Consider the following 22,622-nt stretch of genomic DNA (forward strand, 5'->3'; position numbering starts at 1 on the left):
CTCCAGGGCGAGCGCGCTGGCGGCCGGATCTGCCTCTGGGGCGAGCGCGCCGGCGGCGGCCGCCGCCTCCCGTGGCTGCCCTGCCTCCTGCTCTCCTCTTCCCTCTCTCGTGGGCCTTGGGCTGGCCCAGCCCGAAAAACGGCCCAGCAAGCCCGTGCCTGGACCGTCGGCTAGGCCCGTGGCTCTTTTAGGCACGGCCCGGCGTGCCATGCCTGGCCCGTTAGCGCCAGGCCGTGCTTTTGACGGGCCCGTGCCGTGTCCTGCCGGCCCGTTGGCCATCTATATATGCACCCTCGAACGATGAGTTGTCGGCCCCTATACAACCTTTAAAGTTTTTACAACCTTTTGTAAAAGATCTGATGAAGAGAAATAGATTTCCGGTAGGTCGCATCCACAGCATTTGTTTGACATCTGTGACAGGTGACGAAGGGATAAAAGTTCACAGTGATGGTGATCATCGTACTGAAGGAGTAAGTATTAAACATATGCTAGGATTTTTGTTTGCTGTCAGCTGTTCTAAGAATTAGAGGTCGCAGACCATTGGCTGCATTGGTATGTTGTAAATAAAAGACTGAAAGCTAAATGATGACCTCTCTCTGTTCACAAGTCAATTTACGCGCGACACCAAAAGCTTCTGGAAAGTGTTACCAACGCAGTGCTGTATGTCTCAAGGGGACCAGCGGACATTGCTAACTGGATGCATGAGTTTTCAGCTGTCAGAAGTTGTCCTATGCAAAACTAGCTGACCTCTCAATCAAGAGTCAAGAACGATGCATCAGTCAGGTAACAAAAGATTAAAGCAAAACCTGTACGGACTAGCTACAACACCTTGTTGCAAAGAAGCCAAGGTTGGCACTCAGTAAAACGATTTACACAGGTCGGGCACTGAGTTAAACGATTTTACACAGGCTGGGCACGGAGCCAGAACCTTTCTTCAGATACTGCCCCGGCCCAAATACTGCATTTTTCCCGGATTTCTGGTATGTGGCTTCAGTTAAGGCCTCGGCACCTCGTTCATGCTAAGACCCATCCCCTTGCTATGTACAAACTGGAAAACCTATCTAGTTGCCACTGTTACATGGCCTGGCTGGCATCTGTTAATAGCCTCCATCTCAAAAGTAAATCTTCTCTAAGCTTCAGCTCCCACTTAGATGCCTCTTGTATTTGCTTTGCACGAGGCTTAGCAGGAAGTCAGAAAATATGTGCTCATATCCTGGCATCTTGCCATATCCTGCAGAATTTAAGCCATAACAATAACAATCAGGAAACACGACACTGTAACAATATCGCGCTTTGTTTTGCAACATATATGCTTTGAGAGCAATTCTGAAATGGTAAACAAGCTTATGCAACAACAGATTTGTGAAACAGATCTTGAAATGTACAACTTTATCCAAAAGACGTTGCTATGATCTCATGTAAAATAAAGCCAAACATGTGAATTCCTCTAAATCATCATGTTCTATGTATCTATAAATTTCACCCAGAAGCACATATGTAGCTAAACATGTGCATAACATGGCACACTGGCCACTGCAGGTCTGTGGGGTTGGATACTAAGGGGGCTACCCAGGCTAGAACAATGCAAGGCCAGCATGTTTGGTTATTTGGGCCAGCCCCTAAGCCAGGTTTGAGTTTTGCAACAGAGACCTGATAGCTTGGCTCTATCAGAATGAGAAAATTGACCATTTATTGGGGGCCTGGCCCGGCTTGTGCATCTTGGGCCTCCACCCCTGGCTCCACTGCCTGTACAGATGCCTAGCCAGCCCACAAAACAACCCACCACCAAACATACCCATTTTGCATGAGTAACCAGGTCTTGGCTGGCCTGGCCAAGGGTCCTAGCCTGGCTAAGGTTAGGCCACCCATCCAACCATGTCTTATACAAATGCAGCCATAGCAGTATTCCCAGCTACTACTATATAATAGCTATATGATGTCAATAAATCTTATCAAAATAAACATTTACACCTGAGACATACACTGAAGGGAAATAAATTTCATCTAACAAGAGAGCAGTCATGAAGAAAGCTAGAGACTCCACAAACTGCTCCCATTATAATTAGCCTGTGTGTGCACAAAAACACAGGAGGGAAGTAGAGGCAACAAACAATCTTGAAAAGAATAACTTACCAGGAAAATAGTTGATGTCAATGACATAGTACCGATCCTTTCTTCCTTGTTCTCTAATCATATCTATGTTAAACAGTCTAAGACCCTGATAAATTTTACAGTGTCAGGTGAGGTAATCAATGTCAAGAGTTGCATATTGCTAATATGAATGAGATTTACTCATACCAGTCGGCGTCGAAGCTCCCTGCCAAGTTTCTCTAGAAGTGGCTTTGGAGGAAGTTCTGTCACAAGAGAAATTAGTGTCATCAGTTAAAACCATATAATTAACAGGGAAATTAACAAGTACACACCTCTTCTAAGAGACTGAACAACTTCAATACAATATTTTTAACGGACAAAAAAATCATAGAGGTCAATCATTAGGTGAAGCAGAATGCAATAGCTTAAACCAATGCAGACTTTAAATCAGCATAGAAGCATTACCTGCAATACAAGGGTCAACATCTGCATCTTCCGCATTATTTGTAGCACAGGAAACTCTTGGGAATCCAAAGATGCCATCATTGTTTCCCAAGTCATATGTGTTGACATCAGGAAGCGAAAGCCTGCGGACAACCTGAATTGTTTCACCAACAATATATACCTTAAATAGGATCCCACCTATACAGACAACAATATCAGTTTCAGCATAGATCAAATATTTTTGCAAATACATACAGGAGAAGAAATAAATGTTTACCATGATTGACAAATTCCTGGAGAACCAAAGGAGGATCAAGCAAAGGCAACGATGCTTCCACATACGCAAGGGATAGCTCATGAGATTTTGATGTTCCATCAGCGACCAATGGTTTGGCAACTGCAAAACAAGGACTATTGTTTACACCAGAAACTTCCAGGATTTTACCCTGTCATGTTCTGAATTGATACAGCTTATGAACAATAACAGATAAACATAGGCAAGCTAGAACCAAAATAAATGGAGGTGAAACTTAGGCATTACGAGAGATCTTTCAAACGGCCTTCAAAATTAGTCAAGTTCAAAATGGAGGTAAAACTTAAATGCTTACAAGAGAATTCTTCAAACTATATGTTGTTGCATTCTTAGTTAGTTGAATTGGAAAGAATAATGGACAAGAGCAATTTTGTAACAGCAAATATCCCTGTTACACTGTATAGCCAGACAAGCCTCACCTATATTCCCAGCTAATTACTCACCTGGTAAACACTAACAAGCTAGCATGTAAACCAATTTGAACAAAAGATCTGAAATGATTCTACATGTCATTGACTCAAAAAAACCCTAGAGATTGAAACTCTTAATTAGTTTGATAATTGCATCTTTTCCTTGAAAGGTACACTTTGCATACAACAATGAAGCACATAAAGAAAAGTACAGGAACAGACTAATTCAAAAACAAAGAGATAGATTAATTATACATCTAATAGCAAATCATCAAAGGAAGACTAGCTCTAATTAACTCATATCAAAAAAATTAAAGCCACTAACTCTAGATCATCGTAGAAGCCATTAATTATACATCTAATAGCAAATCACCAAAGGTTCAAGTCGCGGTCTCCTCGCATTGCGCAGGCGAGGATAAGGCTTGCTACGGACACCCTTCCCCAAACCCCGCACAGAGCGAGAGCTCTCTGCACTGAGTTGTAGCACCCGGTTTTAAGAACGAAACCAAATACATAGCATATGTGAGCCCAGGAAGTCAAATCTCACATATAGCTACAAATAACGGTAATATCAATAAACAATACTCAATATATAACATACTTACAGCCTATTCGTTGGTTAGTTTCTGGGCTGATAAGCCCGACTGGTGCTGGTTTGTTGTGAGAGAAAAATATTGTACCATGACTAATAAGCCTTGGCTGAAACCAACAAGCGAACAAGCTGTTAGTATAAAGAATATAACCTTAGATAGCAAACAGCGGAAACACAACTCCGAACTTCGGGTAAAGACTCCAATTCCACAGGGACAACTGACTGATTGATCATAAGCCTAATTCCTCCGAACTCTAGTAATCTGGTAGCCATTTGGGATTTTTCCAAAGATTTAAAAAAAATAAAATAAGCGTAAGTACTTGTCGTACTCAACAAATATAACATGGGGTTCATGAGGCTCAAAAGGTTGACACTGGTTTACTGCGATTAGCTTTTAATTGTCACAATTTTAGCATAGGAGTAGCAACAAGTTTATCACAAGCCTATATAAACATATAATCAGATAAACATGAATAATGAATAGCATAAACAGTAATCATTAGTGAGCATCTTTATCATCAGTGTCCATCATCTATTCCATAAGGGTCCAAGGCCGCTGGTGACCGTGAGCACAGCTGGTACCAGTTTTACACTCTGCATAGGTTATACACTTTCACTGTGAGTTATGATTTACCCATACGTCCAAGGCGGCCAACCTCTTTACCACTACCAAAGAAGGTCGGCAGGATTCACTATGAAGCCTTTCAAAGGTCGCCAAGGTATACACATGCATATGATTAAAATGATATTAAGGTGAATAGGACAACAAGGAAGATCCCATGCTATACTTGCCTTAAACTTAGATCCTTCTTTTATTGAATTGTAACCTCCAAAGTACTTCTTCTGAATCACCAACTTCTTTTATATCACCAACGCAAAGCTCACCGACTGAACAGGGTCGTAAAGCACCACACAAACATCCATGCAATCATACACGAAGAAACAATAGAACTAAATTAGAACAGTACACCAAACATATGAAGCAACAACTAAAAAGATTTTAAAGGTGTTCTACACGTTACTACGAATACACAAACGCGAAAAGCACTATAATCGGAGATATAACGAAAAAATTATGAATTAAACAAGATTTTCTTTAATAAAATAATAGATTAAATCTAACCTCGAATTTTAAAAGTTGAAAACATGTTTAATAGTAAGATAAACATGTAGATTACGCAATTACGAATCTAACGCAACTTGAACGGGTCAAATCGAAGTTAAAACAAATATTTTATGGCTAAAACAAGATCAGTGGCATCTTCTGTAAATAGCTGGAACTAGATTTTTAGAATTTAAATTAATAAAATCGGATCTTAAACTGAGCCAGGGACGGCGGGCATAATAAAGAAGTACAAGGGTTTTTTAGAAAAAGTGCAAGGACCGCGAGTTCTATTACATGAAACTACAGGGGCTCGTTTGAAAGATTGCCGGCCGAAAGGGTATCTTCTAATCTAGGTCGTTGATCTCAGATCGGGCGGTGCAGATCAAATGGGGAAACGGGGGTCGCCGGAACGGTACTGTGCGCGGCAGTGCCATGGCCGAGGAGCTCGACTCCTCGCCGGAGTTCACAGGGATGGCCCTAGAGGCCACGGTTAGACTCGGGGATGGCATGGGAAGAAAGGTAAGCAAGGCGAACTCACCATGACGCTTTTCGCGGTCGGAGACGGCACGGAGGCGGCGCAGTGCTCGGTAGAGCGACAACGGACAGCGACGCTAGGGTTTACAACGGCGACTGCGTTTAGGACTGGATGGGGGTGGCATGGCACGGCGCTCGGCTTTTATGGGGCGGGAAGGCGTGGAGCGCACGGCAGGGTGACGATACGGAGCCGCGACGGACTCTGCGGCGGCGAAGTGCGGTGCGGACACAACGCAAGGTAGAAGACGGAGAGGACGCTGACAGGCGGGTCCCACAAGTCAGCTACAGGGGAGGTGCAGGAGAGAGGAGCGCGGCTACGCTGGGCCGGCTCGGCAGAGAGAAAAAGCAGGAGGAAGGGAAAGTCGAAGCTAGGCTGCGCCGAACAAGCAGGCCAGCGGGGAAGAGGGCAGGAGCAGGCCGGTAGGATTAGGAAGAGGGGAGAGGGAACTGGGCCGTGGCTAACTGGCTTGCTGGGCCTAAAAAGAGAGTGAGGAGCGTTCTTTTCTTTTTTTTTCTTTTTTTCAAAACTATTTCAAAAATATTTTAAATAAATTTGAATTTGGATCAAACCACTCGTCACAAAAATAAGTATGCATTAGCACGAATGCACAAAAATGTTGCTAAATTCCTATGATAAATTTTAATTTAATGAAAATTATTATTTTTCCTATATTTTCATGAGCACACATTCAAAATTAATTCCATTTATCTCTATTTCAAAAGGAGCAATTTTTAGAGTGTTACAATTCTACCCCTTAAAATGAATCTCGTCCTCGAGATTCGAACGATGGTGACCAAAGAGATGCAGATTCTTCGCCTTAGGATTCTTCTTTACTTGGCATACCTGTTAACCTTACTTCAAGTAACTTGCTAAACTGATTCCAAAATCCTGACAGATACTCCAAACAAAACTCAGGTAACTCCAGTCACTAGGTCACCTTTCCCTTTTAATCCATAATACCAATTCTCTTTAAAATATTTACTTTCCAACAGAGCCTTCTTACTTTCTTGGTCTAAAGTAGGTTCTACTGCCAACTTTAAAACATTAATGACTATATATGCTCAGGTTAGGTTGCTCAACTCTCAAACACAATTCTAAGTCAATGGTGTCGTCCGAATCTTCTTAGCATAACTCTCTCTTGCTAAGGGCATCAGCCACGACATTCACTTCTCTAAGTGACAGCACTCTTCCGAGTCCTAAAACCTTAATTGCTTCAATCCAACAATGATATCACAAGCTCAAAATCATCTTAGTGAAAATGTCCTTTAGATTCTTATGACCCACCTAGATGTCACTTTTACGTCCAAGAAGGTAGTACTTCCATGCTTTACAATGAATAACCCCACATCTTGACAAGGTGCGTCATAGTATATATAAAGCTCTTGTCCAGATCTGGCAAAGCTAATACTTAGGTTTTACTTCAACCCTTTTTTCACTTCTTCAAATACTTAGCTGAGGTTTATTGATACAAACGAACTTAAAACCTTCTTCAGTAGCATTATCAATATATTGATAATCTTGGTAAAACCTCCATTGAACCTCTAATCAAATCTCATTATTGAAAACTCTGAGTTTCTCTCACATCTTTGAGTGGATTCTAATTTAACTTTCTTGGTACCGTTTCTCCCTAATAACATATCCACGTAGAGAACTCACTTGTCCGACTTGATGTCACATTGATGTTTTATGAGCCTACGTAGAACCAATTATAGATGTCTAATATCTCCTTCTAAAGGTGTTTGTTCCTCTACATTAACATCTGAAAACTCACAATCCACATTACTATCCTCACAGGACACACTTTCCACTAGGTCATTCTCATATTCCTCAGGTGCAGGTTGAATACCCTCATACTCGAATCTTTCTCCTGACGATATTATTAGAAGCACCGAACGTTAAGCATACTTAATCACTCATTTACAAGCAGATAACCATCCCTTTCCAAGAATAACATAAATTCCATTAACTCCAAAACTATAAGGTTTGCCTCGAAGTTTACCCCCTTTATGTCAAGACTAACTTTTAGGCATATGCAGTTTGCCTTCATTTCTCCTCCTCGAGAATTAACTATCAGGGGTTTCCTCATTGGAAGCATAGTTATCTTATGATCTTCTACACATTCCCTAGATATGAACAAATGTGACGCACTGGGGTCAAACAAAACCATGGCAGGGGCTGAGTTTACTGGAATGAACCCCACAACTTCCTTAGCTCCATGAGTGGTAATCATATCTACATTGTTCAACCTGCCTTGAATGTAGTTTTCGCTTTAACTTATTTCCTTGCACCTGCTCCTTATGGACAATTTTGTTCTGGCTCCTGCTGCTGTTGATTATGGCTTTGATTACTCTCAACAAGTTTCTCAACACAATCGTTCTTATAGTGTTCAATTTCACCACAATCATAATCTTCCTCACCAGTAGAAGTATGTCTTCATTAAGGTGACAGTAGGAGGTGACAAACATGGTTCTTGAGAGCTAAAATGCTGCACTTCATCATTGGGTTGTTGATACTGATCCTGATATGTACTCCCAAACAGATTCATAGGGTGTGGCTGATATTCTGGTTGTGTAGCAAAACAGAGACGAGTATTTCTTAACTGGCATTGAAGATCACGTTTTCTCTTCTTCTTTTCCATCTCTCGACGCTTGCTCTCAATTACAATTGCTCTATCCACCAACGTTTGATAGTTGACATACACAACGGTCATCAGCTGTAGTTGCAAATCATCATTCAGTCCTTTCAAAAAGCGTTTTTGTTTCTTATCATCATTATCCACTTATTCTGGAGCATAGCGCGACAAATGAGTGAACATGTCACGATACTCACACACAGTCATAGATCCTTGCTTGAGAGCCCAGAACTCATCTGGCTTGAGTTCTACCACACCTGTGGGAATGTGGTACGACCTAAAACTCTCGTTAAACTCCTTCCAAGTGATCTGTCCAACAGTGTTGGGACGTCCATACTGGTAAAACTCCCACCAGTCTTGTACTGCGCCCTGGAGTTGGCCGGACGCAAAAAGCACCATCTCATGGTCATCTCACTGAGCTATGTTCAATTATCGCTCCACGGCTGCCAGTCATCAGCTTCTATTGGTTCGCTTGTATGAGAAAATGTCGGTGGGTGTCCCTTCATAAATTCACCACGTTTGTCAATAGGTGGCGCTTGATGTGGGTTGTTCAACACACTTTGAGCAATAGTCTGTAATAACTGAGTCTGCGTCATCAAAGTTTGCTCTATAGATGGTGGATTTGATGGCAGTGGATTAGAATTGGCAGGATTCCTTCGGTCATCATGCGAAACACTTCTCCTAGTAGCAACCATCTGTTTTCAACATGTATGAATTAGAACTCAGTCGTTCATAACATCCTTAATTGTAGCTTCAAGAGATAACAAGATAGGATTGATGGCAATAGAGACAAGAAAAAGACCAAACCCCAGAGATAACTGATACTTCTAAATGAAGTGCTAGAATATAAAAAAAATTATCTTACAAATCCTTTAACTTGACTACCCCCTTAAGAAAAGATCAACTAGAGGACACAAAAAGGGTAGCTTAGCACCTCCTTCTAAATGAGCTAACTAGTATCAAGATGTTCTGATATCCCAATGATACTCTGGTGTATGGGCAAGGACAAGAAATTTAAAATTCCTCGCGGGATGAAAAACAGCAGCGCAGTAAAACAGTTGTAACTCTCATTCTGTTAATACAATTAAGTTGTAGCTTATACCGTTGAAAAGCTTATCAAGTTCTACACAACTTCCTTATAGAACACTTTTCCAAATTCTACAGTTTAGGCGGTCGAAAACAGTGTACAACAGAAACTACCTCAGATTTTAGACAGCGCGGTTGCATCGTCTTGTGATTTTCATAACTTCATAACCAACATAGCTATCAAGGTGATTCTTGTGGTCAGAGAAAAATATTAAAGTCTACTGTTGTACAGAATTTTTCTATGATTTTTGTTCGTCCAAAAATAGAGATATAAGCCGATAAAGACAATTTGCTCCGAAAGACAAGATAGAGAAAACAGGAGATAACCAAAACCCGACTATTTATTTCATTAATCCTTATACCTTAGGCCTATGAACTAAATAAAATTATAGGAACACCCAACAAGATCATTACAATCATTACAAAGATTCAAAACAAGCATAAGCATAATGACAATTCAACAAAGAACTAAAGGTGCACAACACAATCATTGACTCAATTTACGATACTATCGTCCTCATTGGACTCCTTTCGATATTTAGGATCAATGCTACAAAGAGACGGGGATATTGATGAAGATGTTAGCCATAGAATCAAAGCAGGCTGGATAAAGTGGCACCAAATATCTGGTGTCCTATGTGACAAAATGATACCACAGAAGCTAAAAGGCAAGTTTTATAGGACGACGATTAGGCCTGATATTTTGTATGGTGCAGAATGTTGGCCTACGAAAATACGACATGTTCAACAGAAAAGTGTCGCAAAAATGCGTATATTTCGTTGAATTTACGATCATACAAGAAGGGATCGAGTTCGGAACGATGATATACATGATAGATTAGGGGTAGCACCAATTGAAGAAAAGTTTGTCTAATACCGGCTGAGATGGTTTGGACATGTCCAACGGAGACCTCCAAAGACACCGGTGCGTAGTAAAATCCTAAGCCGGGATAGTAACGTGAAGACCGAAGTTAACTTGGGTAGAGGCAATAAAAGGAGACTTGAAAGAATGGAATATACCCAAAGACTTAGCCTTAGATAGGAGTGCTTGGAAAACAGCTATTCACGTGCCCGAACCTTGATTGCTTCTGCTGGGTTTCAACTCTAGCCTACCCCAACTTGTTTGGGACTTAAAGGCTTTGTTGTTGTTGTTGTATCGCCCTCATTAGAATAGAGGTAACAATCCTAAGACTCAACTTCAGATTACGCAAGAAGATGGCGAGGAACAGTTCTAAAAGCATATCAAACCAAGAAGTGAAGATGAGATCAAAGACTTTAAAATAAGCACTAATGTAGAAATGAATAGCAAGGGTATAGATATAGAAGAAAATATCAAGGTTCATAGAGCAAGGGTTTTTTTAGCAACTTCTAAACCTTAGAACGACAAATTTCTACTAGGCTTACGTCCTATCAGCATTACTTTGATACCTGTGGGGGAATGGCCCCCAAGACATGGGCCGCACCATCGGAGGTGGCCCGGCCCACAAGATCAAGACGTGCACGGCGCTGCTTGGCGTGCACCGCAAGACATTGTATAGTATCAAATAGGATACTTTACTTGTAACCCTGTCTCTCCAGACTATATAAGGAGAGGCAGGGGTCCCCTAGCGGATAGGCTACATCAAGCTACTTGGTCGTCCAGATCAATACAATACACCAAAGACACAGGACGTAGGATATTACGTCGATCAGACGTCCCGAACCTGTCTAAATTGTTGTCTCTGCGCCTTGTGTCGTCATCCGGTTCCTAATCACGCACACCCCACCAATCCGATCAATCTACCATCGCGGGATACCACTCGGTGGACTGCCGAACATATTCTGTCGACAGTTGGCGCGCCAGGTAGGGGTGTGCGCTTGATCCATGGCGAGCCAGATGGACCTCAAATCAACAACGCGTTCTCGTCGTCAATCTCGTGGAGATCCATGCTGGTCCACGACGACGATTCATTGCTGCTACACCAACCCCTACGATAGCAGATCCGATCTCGGAACCACCTCCGAGGTCGTCTTCACCAACAACTCACCGCCCGCCAGGTGCTCGCCGTCAACGCCGACCAGACAACGCCATACGCTGCCGACCAGACGCTCCGTCCAAAGCTAAGTCACGCTTTAATATTCTTCTAAATATTCTCCGATCTTCGTATATCGCCATAATGTTTCACCGAGCTGTTTTCTCCATATTTGCTCTCAAAATGATTTTCCGAACCCTCGAACAGTCACGTTGATGCTCGGACACCTCCAAAGACGGCCCTGTCTCCGGCTCCTCCCTACACGTGATACGGGCTCCGCGCTCTGTGTTATGGGTGATCGGCAGCGGCTCCTTGGTCACGCCTGTTCCTCCACGTGCACAGGCTCCGCGCTCGACGTTATGGACTATGGGCTAGCTAGGGCTGGAGACTCAGCTACACACTAACTGTTCGGGCGGTTTATATTAAACATAAATATATTTTCACGCCAACCGATCGCCGAACTGCATACGTCGTTTCATCACAATTGCTGATTTTTCTCCGAAGTTTATTTATTTGTACATCATGTACTACCCATTCTACATGTTTGTATTGCAGGATCATCGTCTAGGTGATCGAACCACCTGGTGCTCGGACTTCTCCACCGATCAACAGGTCGGACCGCTTGGTTCATGGACTCCGTCGCCGACCAGTTGATCGGACTGTTCGTCGGTCGTTTCTACTCAATGTTCACTTCGCCGCCGACCAGTCGACCAGACTGTTCGTCGCTCGTGCTTCATCGCCAGCGACGCTAGTTACTCCTCGGCCCTCGGATTCTTCATGCTCGAGGACTAAGTGAACACACTTCACCGCACGGACGTCGTCAACTACGTCGGTGCTCAGACCTCACCGCCTACGCCGGGCACTCCTCGGTGCTTGGACCTCGCCGCCTACATCGACTCCTCGATGCTCGGACATCGCCGCCTACGCCGGGGACTCCTCGGTGCTCGGACCTCGCCGCCTACGCCGAGGACTCCTCGCTCCTCGGTGCTCGGACATCGCCAGCGACGCCGGGGACTCCTCGCTCCTCGGTGCTCGGTCATCGCCAGCGACGCCGGAGACTCCTCTCTCCTCGGTACTCGGTCATCGCCAGCGACGCCGGGGACTCCTCGGTGCTCGGTCATCGCCAGCGACGCCGGGGACTCCTCGCTCCTCGGTGCTCGGACATTGCCAGCGACGCCGGGGACTTCTCGCTCCTCGGTGCTCGGTCATCGCCAGCGACGCCGGGGGCTCCTCACTCCTCGGTGCTCGGACGTCGCCAGCGCCGCCGAGGACTCCTCGCTCCTCGACGCTCGGGACATCGCCCGCGACACCGGGGGCTCCTCGCTCCTTGGTGCTGCTCGGCGTGCACCCCGGGACATTGTATAGTATCAAATAGGATACTTTACTTGTAACCCTGTCCCTCCAGACTATATAAGGAGAGGCAGGGGTCCCCTAGCGGATAGACTACATCAAGCTACTTAGTCGTCCAGATCAATACAATACACCAAAGGCAGGACGTAGAGTATTACGTCGATCAGACGGTCCGAACCTGTCTAAATTGCTGTCTCTGCGCATTGTGTCACCATCCGGTTTCTGATCACGCGCACCCCCACCGATCAATCTACCATCGCGGGATACCCCTCGGTGGACTGCCGAGCATATTCTGTTGACAATACCACTTTGTAGCACCCAATTTTAAGAACAAAACCAGATACACACCATATGTGAGCCCAAGAAGTCAAATATCATATATAGCTACAAATAAAGATAATATCAATAGACAATGCTTAATATATAATGTACTTAATATAAAGAATATAACCTTAAAAAGCAAACAGCAGAAAGTCAACTCCGAACTTCGGGTGAAGACTTTAATTCTACAGGGACAACTGACTGGTTAATCATAAGCCTAATTCCTCCAAACTCTAGCAATCTGGTACCCATCTGGAATTTTTTCAAAAAATTTAAAAAAAATAAAGCAAGCGTAAATACATGCCGTACTCAACAAATATAACATGAGGTTCATGAGACTTAAAAAACTGACACTGTTTACAGCGATTAGCTTTTAATTGTCGCAATTTTAGTATAAGAGTAGCAACAAGTTTATCACAAGCCCATATAAACACATGATTAGGTAAACATGAATAATAAATAGCATAAACAGTAATCATTAGTGAGCATCTTTACCATTAGTATCATCAGTGTCCATCATCTATTCCATAAAGATCCAAGGCCACTCGTGATCGTGAGCACGGCTAATACCAGTTTTACACTTTGCATAGATTGTACACTTTTACTGTGAGTCGTGATTTACCCTTTTGTCCGAGGCGACCAACCTCTTGACCCACTACCAAGAAAGATCGATAGGATTCACTATGAAGCCTTTTAAAGTTCGTCTAACAAGTTAGGACCGCTAAGGTTTCCCATCAATAAGCATGAACCACCTCCAAGAAGTGACTAACAAAATACTAACCAAAGTGCACCCTCTTGGCAGGCCGAGATCATACCTATCGGAGCCCCTCTTACGCCATAAAGATAACCACTAATAAGCTAGAAAAGGTCCTGATACTGAGCTAAAGCTAGAACCATGTAGCCCTCACAGCTATACTCCCGGATGTTCGCTTACAAAATAGTCCTTAGGGAGAGGAATTTAGAGCACCATAAAAATAGCCCAATGTTCTAGCCTCCTTGTTCCATGTTGTTTAAAAGTATCTTTTTGTGTTTATTGCATATTCCATTAGTCAAGTTATAAAATCATGGTTATAGTTGAGCACTAACATCATACTACCCAATGCATAAACCCATAAGAATCAAAAAATCCATGATATCAAATAGCTAGGAAATTACTATGGTTGGCAAGGTAGACACATGCATATGATTAAAATGATATTAAGGTGAATAGGACAACAAGGAAGATCTCATGTTATACTTTCTTAAACTCAGATCCTTCTATTGAATTATAACCTCCAAAAGACTTATTCTGAATCACCGACTTCTTTATTATCATCAACGCAAGCTCACCAACTAGACAAGTTTAAATCTAACCTCAGGATTTTAAAAGTTGAAAACACGTTTAATAGTAAGATAAACATGTAGATTACGCAATTACGAATATAACGCAACTTGAACGGGTCGAATCGAAGTTAAAACAGAGATTTTATGGCTAAAACAAGATCAGTGGCACTTCTATAAATAGCTGGAACTTGATTTTTAGAATTTAAATTAATAAAATCGGATCTTAAACTGAGCCAGGGACGGCGGGCATGATAAAGAAGTACGGGGGTTCTTTAGAAAAAGTGCAGGGACGATGGATTCTATTACACGAAACTGCAGGGGCTCTTTTGAAAGATTGCCAACCAAAGGGGTATATTCTAATCTAGGCCATTGATCTCAGATCGGACGGTGCAGATCAAATGGGGAAATGAGGGTCGCCGGAACGGTGCTGTGCGCGATGGTGCCATGGCCGGGGAGCTCAGCTCCTCGCCGGAGTTCACAGGGACGGCCCTAGAGGCCACGGTTAGACTCGGGGATGGCATGGGAAGAAAGAGGGAAGCACGGCGAACTCACCACGACGCTTTTCGCGGTCGGAGACGACACGGAGGCAGCGTAGTGCTCGGCGGAGCGACGGCAGACGACGGCGCTAGGGTTTGCAGCGACGACTACGCTTAGGGCTGGATGGGGGGGCGTGGCACGGTGCTCGGCTTTTATGGGGCGGGAAGGCGTGGAGCGCACGGCAGGGCGACGATACGAAGCAGCGACGAAGTACGGTGCGGACACGGCACAAGGTAGAAGACGGAGAGGACGCTGACAAGCGGGCCCCACAAGTCAGCGACAGGGGAGGCTCGAGAGAGAGGAGCGTGACGTGGCTACGCTGGGCCGCTTGCTGCTAGGCCGGCTCGGCAGAGAGAAAAAGCGAGAGGAAGGGGCAGGCGGAGCTGGGCCGCGCGGAACGAGCGGGCCAGCGAGGAAGAGGGCGGGAGCAGGCCGGCAGGATTAGGAAGACGGGAGAGGGAACAGGGCTGAGGCCAACTGGCTTTCTGGGCCTAAAGAGAGAGTGAGGAGCATTATTTTCTTTTTTTCTTCTTTTTCAAAACTATTTCAAAAACATTTTAAATAAATTTGAATTTGGATCAAACCACTCATCACAAAAATAAGTATGCATCAGCATGAATGCACAAAAATGTTGCTAAATTCCTATGATAAATTTTAATTTAATGAAAATTATTATTTTTCTTATGTTTTCATGAGCACACAAATTCAAAATTAATTCCATTTCTCTCTATTTCAAAAGGAGCAATTTTTAGGGTGTCACATGGGCACGCCCTTCAATTCTAGATCATCGTAACATCAGGTCATATTTTAGTCAAAACATATAAATTTTTGTCAACGGCTCACTTAAAAAAACAACTATTTGTGCCCTTGTTGTAAAGTTGAGATGCTCCGGTGTAAAAATATTCCAGGATAAGCTCAATGCATAAAATTCTATGTGTAGTACATTTTCAGAGTTCATATTTTTCTATATAATATGCTCAGGTCTTTTCTTTGAGAAGTAACATGAACATAATTGGAAGGTGTGAATTACTCACCCAAAGGCAAGGTTAGTCCAGCCTTGGCAACTGCATCAGGTATGGAAGACGGATCTTTCATGATGACTAGTTGTCGTGGAGCGCAAACCTCACCTACAATAATTTATCACAAGAAATAATAAAGAGAAAAGCTCGAGATATTATTTCCCCATAATAAAAGGTACATAACTCATCCAGCTACATGGCAATATTAGAATAGTAATTTTACATTTTAAGCAAGCTACAGAATCATTATGAATGTTCAAAAGTAGAGCTATCCAACTAAGCAGTGTCTCTGATCGCAAGCCAATATAATTATAGTTTCCAAAAGAATACCAATAATAAAATTGACTAATTAGGATTTCACCTAATACCAGTTAAATTTAAGAGAGCACATCAACAATTGCGCAGTTCGTTTCCTCATTATTGTGTCTTTGCAATGGCGCCCCCTCTCCCTCTCTTAGGATTAGTAGGGTCACTGTTACTATGTTACTCTAGTCTAGATCACAACATATCAAATTAACTTACACTAAAAGAATATAACAAGAGCAAAGATAGCTCATCACATAAATCTATTTGCTAATACATGAATGCCAACACAGTAAGAAAAATTACCATAACCATTGGACAAGTTCAAATCAGCAACTTCTTGTAGCATTGATTGGCGATTGTGCAAATGTTGGATAGCATTTGGTGGGTCGACAGTCACTTCTGGATGCTCTTCACGATAGTCCTTCAAGAATATGAAAAAATTGAATTGCAGAGGAAAACACAATAGTCTACATTAAGAATGTTTAATGTGAAAGTACTGCAATAAGTCTCAAAATGTTGCAATCATGCTTTTAACTGAAACATAATGCTTAAATGCATGTTGCGAATAGAAACAACTACACGAGAAACATAATAGTAGCTACACAGGATGCACACCCTGTTAGGAGGTGTCAAGGGCGTCGTGCCCTAGGGTAGCTGGTCCTCGACTACGGAGCTCGTAATCTCCTGCCGTCGTCGTCTAGGGCTGAGGTTTTGCCTCCGGCCGGCTAGGCTTAGTTGGAGGAAGGTGAGAGAGAGATTAGATGGATAATAACTTGCTTGCTTTATTCCTTGTCCACGTACATGGCTAAATAGGCCTTGAGCCTAACAACTAGGAGCTAATTACTCCTCAATCTTAGGAACCAATTTGATCTCTCTTTCTATTCCTATCCGCTGATTGACACAGCCTGCCCCGCATGGCCTGAGGCCGACGGCTGTGAGCCAGCTGCACGTTCAGTAGCGCGACGGACGTCTCGGGCGCGCCGTTTCCTAGAATAGGAGCGGCCCCACATGACAGGAGGTGTACACAACTATACATGGCATAAAAGAAGGCTTCCACTTTGGTCCTCGGAGCTTACCTCCAAAACGTGCTGCCATTCCTTACTAGTAAGCTGACAAAAAGAAAGCATGAAATTCAGTCAAAGCAAACAAAATCAGCATGGGAGTACAAAAGCAGAGAAGTGCATCTGGATGTTCAAAAGAACCTATGCAAGAAATAAAGGATACGCAAAATTACAATATCCAAGATTTAATTTAATCAACCTCAAGAGAAAGACATAGGGATGTACCTTGTGCAAAATGATGTCAAATGGACCTTGTTCAGAGAGAGGGCAGGTTTCATCAATTGATACGAACTGAATGCCTTTCTTCCTAAACAAATGCAGTATTACAAAAGGCTCATCAAGTGGTATAAAACCAAGGCAGGTAAGAGTATAATGATCATATTAACAAGCATGAACTAGCAGGATCATCTAAAAGCAACAAATGGAAAAATATTCAGGCAGCTTCAACACCTCAATATAATAAATAAATATTTATGAAACTGAAGTAGAAAGGATAATCACATCTTGGAAACAAATTTTAAGATTTCCTGAGTTACGTAGGCTCTACTTGATTTTAAACAAGGAAACCAAGAAATAATATATAAACCTATTCAAAGTAAACTTAAGGTTGAGTACTGACAAAATAATATAGCCTGTTTGTGTATGATCTTATATCCCTGTAGCAACCTCAAGCCACATATTATCAAAGTTTCATAATAAGCTTTGTTGATCCAGAAACTTCATGTTCTTCCAATATAACAAAGAATAATGCACCATATGCATCCAACCTTTCCTATTTTCAAGTACATGACTACATGAGACATCATAATTTTAATAAACAAATCCAGAACAATAAACATAGTTGATTCAGAAGTAAAATGCTTGAGAGACTTATTGAAACACGCAAAATCTATACAAACTATGCTTCAAAAGAACAACAACAACAACAAAGTCTTTTAGTCCCAAGCAAGTTGGGGTACGCTAGAGTTGAAACCCAATAATTCTCTTCTCTTCTCACAGAGAAAACAAAGATGTCCCTGTTCCAATTATTTCATTTCCTTTTTCCACCATCTTTTATCGATGTGAGCATGTACCAAGTCTTTGTCAAGTCATAATATCCACTTTGTAGTATAATTTGGGTCAATCTTAATTCAAGAAGTTTTAGACTTTGCCAAACAGACAGGCAGATTATTTTGGTCACCTGGTCATTTTAAACACATATCCAAGACATGTGATGTAGTTATCCACAAGAATATTCCAACATGAGAATCCAAGATGCCATCCAAATGTAATCTGCATATATAAAATTAGATGGATACTGAAAGCTTGAATTAGAATTAACATTTGACGAGCAAGCCTCCCAGACTGCTTCCAGCACTAGTAAAATAATATGCCCCCCAAGTCCAAAGCTATGGAAACGCATGCAGAAGCCACTAGGCATGCACTCAAGTGTGACGAGATCGGGTCCACAGCGAACACACAGTCAATTCCATCCAAAACCACAGAAATTAAAACAGTTAACAATAAAATAAGTTCCCCCAATTCGTACCCTACTGAATCAAAAAAATTCACTTCCCTTTCGAGGATTTGTCCAACAAGGGTAACAACATAGTCTGATCAGAATGCAGATTGAACATTTAATAAATCCCCCACCCACCCAAAGTATAACCACCATTTCGTTTGCGTTGGTCCAGAAAAATTAAATGGAACAGAAACCACATCCCTATCAGTCAGTCAACCAAATCGGCCACCACAGTCCACAGCACCCCACACGCCTCTTCTCCTGGGGGGGAGAGAACCACACAAAAGATTCCAGGCTTTGACGCGGGGGATCAGCGGGTCTCTTCTTTCTTTACCTGGCGAGCGCGAGCAGCTTGAGCTGCAGGAAGCTCTTGACTTTCTTCTTGGTGAGGGCGTACCCCACCACCAGCGGCTGCTGCTGCCCCGCAGCGGAGGCGGGCGGCGGGGACGAGGGCACCACCGTCTCCCCGACCACAGTCACAGCCGCGGCGGCCGCCTCATCGTCCGACACCTCCCCGTGCACCCACATCCCCACAAACCCTAACCCTAACCCTAACCCCGTCGAGGAATGGCAATGGTACCGCCCCCCAACGAAAACATACCTCGAAAAATCGGAGAAAATCCAGGAAAAAAATCGGCAGCGATCGGGGGCAAGGAATTCGCGGACAGGGACGGTTCAAGATGGAAGATTTTAGGAGGGGATGGGAAAGGAGCAGAGAAGATGATTTTTTTCGCACAAAGTGTTTTCTTTTTTTCTTTTCTTTTTGGAGCTTTGCGTTTAATGGCGAGGCGAGTGTGAAGAGAGAGAAAGGGGAGTCTAGAGAAGCAGCAAAGCAAGCGGAGGGTATTTGTAGACGACGAAGGGGAAGGAGCAAGAGCAAGAGCACGGCACGGCACACAGGACTGCTGCTCGGATCCTCTACGGCTGCCCACAGGACCAGGGGGTGTTGGCTTCCCTGACTAAAGCATTTTAGACTAAAATCTATATTTTAGTTGAACTAAACAGTCAAACACTAACTAAAAGTGAACTAAATCTTTTAGTTCTTTAGGGGCTGTTCGGCTGGCTGGCCGGTGGCTGGCTGGCTGGCCAGCCCACTCACAGAATCACTGTTCACGTGACCAGTGATTCTAGACAGAACAGTATTTTCTCTCACAACAATCAGCTGGAATAGTATTTTTGTTTATTTTCCAGTCCTACCGAACAGGCTCTTAGTCCACAAAACTGAACTAAAATGGACTAAAAGGTGTTGGAGACACCCATGCCTCTCATTTATTACCCTCTTTCTCCAATTTAGTCCATTTTAGTTTAAGAAACCAAACACTACTTTAGTTTACTTTTAATTCATGGACTAAAGAGAACTAAAACTTTTATTCCATGAACTAGAGAACCAAACAGGACCTGAGCAAAAACCATCATCTTCTCATTTAGCTTTTTTCTAAATACCATTTGTTATGCACCTAGACACACATTATATCTATATACATAATAAAAGCTACGTATCTAAAAAAGCCAGAACCACGGGCCTGTTTAGAACACGAGAAAAAAAACATGTTCTTGTGTTTTTTCCTGTGAAATTGAACTGATTCGTGTAAATTCTTGTGTGATTCATGTGAAGTTCCTATGTTCCAAATAGGCCCTTGCAACTTGAAACGGTGGGAGTATTTTATAATACCAAACTTAATTATCCTATATATTATTATATGTTCATCCATTTTATAGTAAAATGAAAGATACATTGGTGCATTTGAGAAACATATCTTTGCATAGAATAAGAAAGTAAATTGAAATGGTACAAATATACAACATCTCTCTGGGGGCAAGAGGGAATAGTTGCTTCTCTACTTCAAACTGTAAAATTTACAAACATGTACGGGATAGGAGGAAAAGGCTTTTTGTCAAAAATAGGTACAGGTAGTTTCTGTCTGAATCAATTTGTCGATAGCTCAGTTCCTGATTTCCAAACTTCCTACTGTTATAGATTATGTGCAATAATATTGACAAAGAACAGCTGCTCTACGGGAAGAATGTTTGAGAGGAACTCTGCAGCGTTGAGAGTTGGACTTTGACCTTGCAAATTTGTGGTACACTCGGAGAATGTGATAGATGATGAGCGGTGGGAGAGGCAGCTAGATACGAGGGCACATAGTAATTGCTCCGATTGCACAAAAATAGCATAAGTGATTAAATATATGCCTTTTATGCACTGGTATATTCCTTCAAGAATTTATGGGATGTTGAAAATATATAATAGCATAAGAATCTTCTTTGGCATAATTTTCTCTCCCAGTCGTAGCCACTTTTATGCACTAGTAATGGTTGCATTGACTTTTATGCCGTTATTAATCGACTTCTCTACTCCTTAGATTATCCAAAATTCCTGAATAGTGACATTTTAAAAATAAGACTAAGAATACAATATATTTATGTTTTATGTGGTATTCGGTTTATTCTAAATTGTAAGTCGTTCTACTATATTTTCTAGATGCATACCTTTTTATAAAGCAACTAGACAGTAGCGATGTACCTAGAAAAGCTGAAAAGACGGAATGAGTGAGTACTTATTTGACTATGATTGAATACTATATGATTCTTTAGGTTTTGTTTTCCTTTTTCTAGAAACAACTATTTAGTGTCTAGAGACTAATCACCTATAAAAAAACAATTATGAGGTTGTTGGTGTTACCAACAGTCTATAAAAATATCCTCTATATTTCACAGATGGTCGGTGTTAACTAACCATAGGAATACTATTTCTTGATGAAGTGGTATTATAGACCGTCACCGGAAATAAATGCATTTAATTTCTAATAAAGAGATCAAAAGTGTGGTGTCATGGAATGGGGCCTTATGAGTGACAAGAGGTTACTGGGTTCGAATCCTAGGAATTGCGTATACACATGTATTTCACACGAAAAATCATGTGACTTGACAGCCACATTAGGCCTTATGAGTGACAAGAGGTTACTGGGTTCGAATCCTAGGAATTGCGTATACACATGTATTTCACACGAAAAATCATGTGACTTGACAGCCACATTACTTTAGTAGTAAGCTTCTTGCAGAATTAACTTTATTTTACTATTTTTACCATTTATGTAAAATGATTTCTAGGAGTGGGATACGTTACAAACCGTCCCTTGAGATCAATTTTCAAGTACGGTCGACAACCTCTAGGGCGGTTGATAATGTAGCTTGCCTTGTAGAAATCAATTTCGAGGAATACTTGAGTTTAATAGATTCTTAGATAGAGGCAATTGCGGTACGCACACCTAAAATTCAGTATTGACTATTGTTGAAAATGGTCTCGATAGTGCTCCCTCTAATTCTAAATCATAATATGGGCCGGTTTGGTTCGTCTAATAGCTTTTAGTTACTTTAGTAACTTTTTAACCAAACGCTATGACTAAAAGCTACTAAAAGAGCTTTAGTCTTCTCTAGTAACTCTGGAGTTATTAAAAGTGACTAAACCGTTTAGTAACTATTAAAGTTTAGTAGCTCGAACCAAACACCCCCTATGTTTTGATTTTTTTAGATTTACTATATACACTATGTTTAGACACATAAAAATAATATATCTAGAAAAGTTAAAGTATCTTATAATTTGGAATGGAGAGAGTAGTGGTATAAGTCTAAGGCCTTGTTTAAATCCAGGTGTAAAATTTTAGGGTGTCACATCGAGTGTCATATGGGGTGTTTGGATACTAATAAAAAAACAAATTATAGAATCCGTTAGTAAAACGCGAGACGAATTTATTAAGCCCAATTAATCCGTCATTAGCACATGTATTACTGTAGCACCATATTGTCAAATCATAGACTAATTAGACTTAAAAGATTGGGACTCTTACGTTTGTACCCTTGTTCTGTATCGAAATTGTGGTTTTGCCCCTGTTTTTTTTACTTTATGAATTTACCCCTATGATTTCAAAACAAAGCATCAGTTTGCCCCTGCTCTATCATCCACCCCTAACGGTGTTAAACTTT

The 22,622-nt window shown here is 42.0% G+C and overlaps 1 protein-coding gene across 6 annotated transcripts; it reads right to left on the reverse strand.

Annotated features, from left to right (window-relative positions):
* Window positions 1–784: 784 nt before the first annotated feature.
* Window positions 785–19,461, reverse strand: LOC136539060 (inositol-tetrakisphosphate 1-kinase 1-like). Of its 6 annotated transcripts, none has more exons than XM_066530999.1 (10): window positions 18,973–19,461; window positions 17,363–17,444; window positions 17,153–17,185; window positions 16,380–16,497; window positions 15,786–15,878; window positions 2,813–2,932; window positions 2,557–2,733; window positions 2,299–2,354; window positions 2,134–2,218; window positions 785–1,231 (listed from the first exon to the last, which is right to left on the reverse strand). In XM_066530999.1, the coding sequence occupies exons 1-10, from the start codon at window positions 19,164–19,166 to the stop codon at window positions 1,137–1,139; spliced, it is 1,053 nt and encodes a 350-aa protein (XP_066387096.1). In that variant the 5' UTR covers window positions 19,167–19,461; the 3' UTR covers window positions 785–1,136. The 6 variants fall into 6 exon arrangements, with proteins under 6 accessions (XP_066387096.1, XP_066387089.1, XP_066387111.1 ...); XM_066530992.1 differs by having other exon boundaries at window positions 17,111–17,185; XM_066531014.1 differs by having other exon boundaries at window positions 18,318–19,115.
* Window positions 19,462–22,622: the final 3,161 nt, after the last annotated feature.

The sequence above is a fragment of the Miscanthus floridulus genome, chromosome 1, assembly GCF_019320115.1.
Source record: "Miscanthus floridulus cultivar M001 chromosome 1, ASM1932011v1, whole genome shotgun sequence".
In the NCBI taxonomy this organism is placed as follows: Eukaryota; Viridiplantae; Streptophyta; class Magnoliopsida; order Poales; family Poaceae; genus Miscanthus; species Miscanthus floridulus.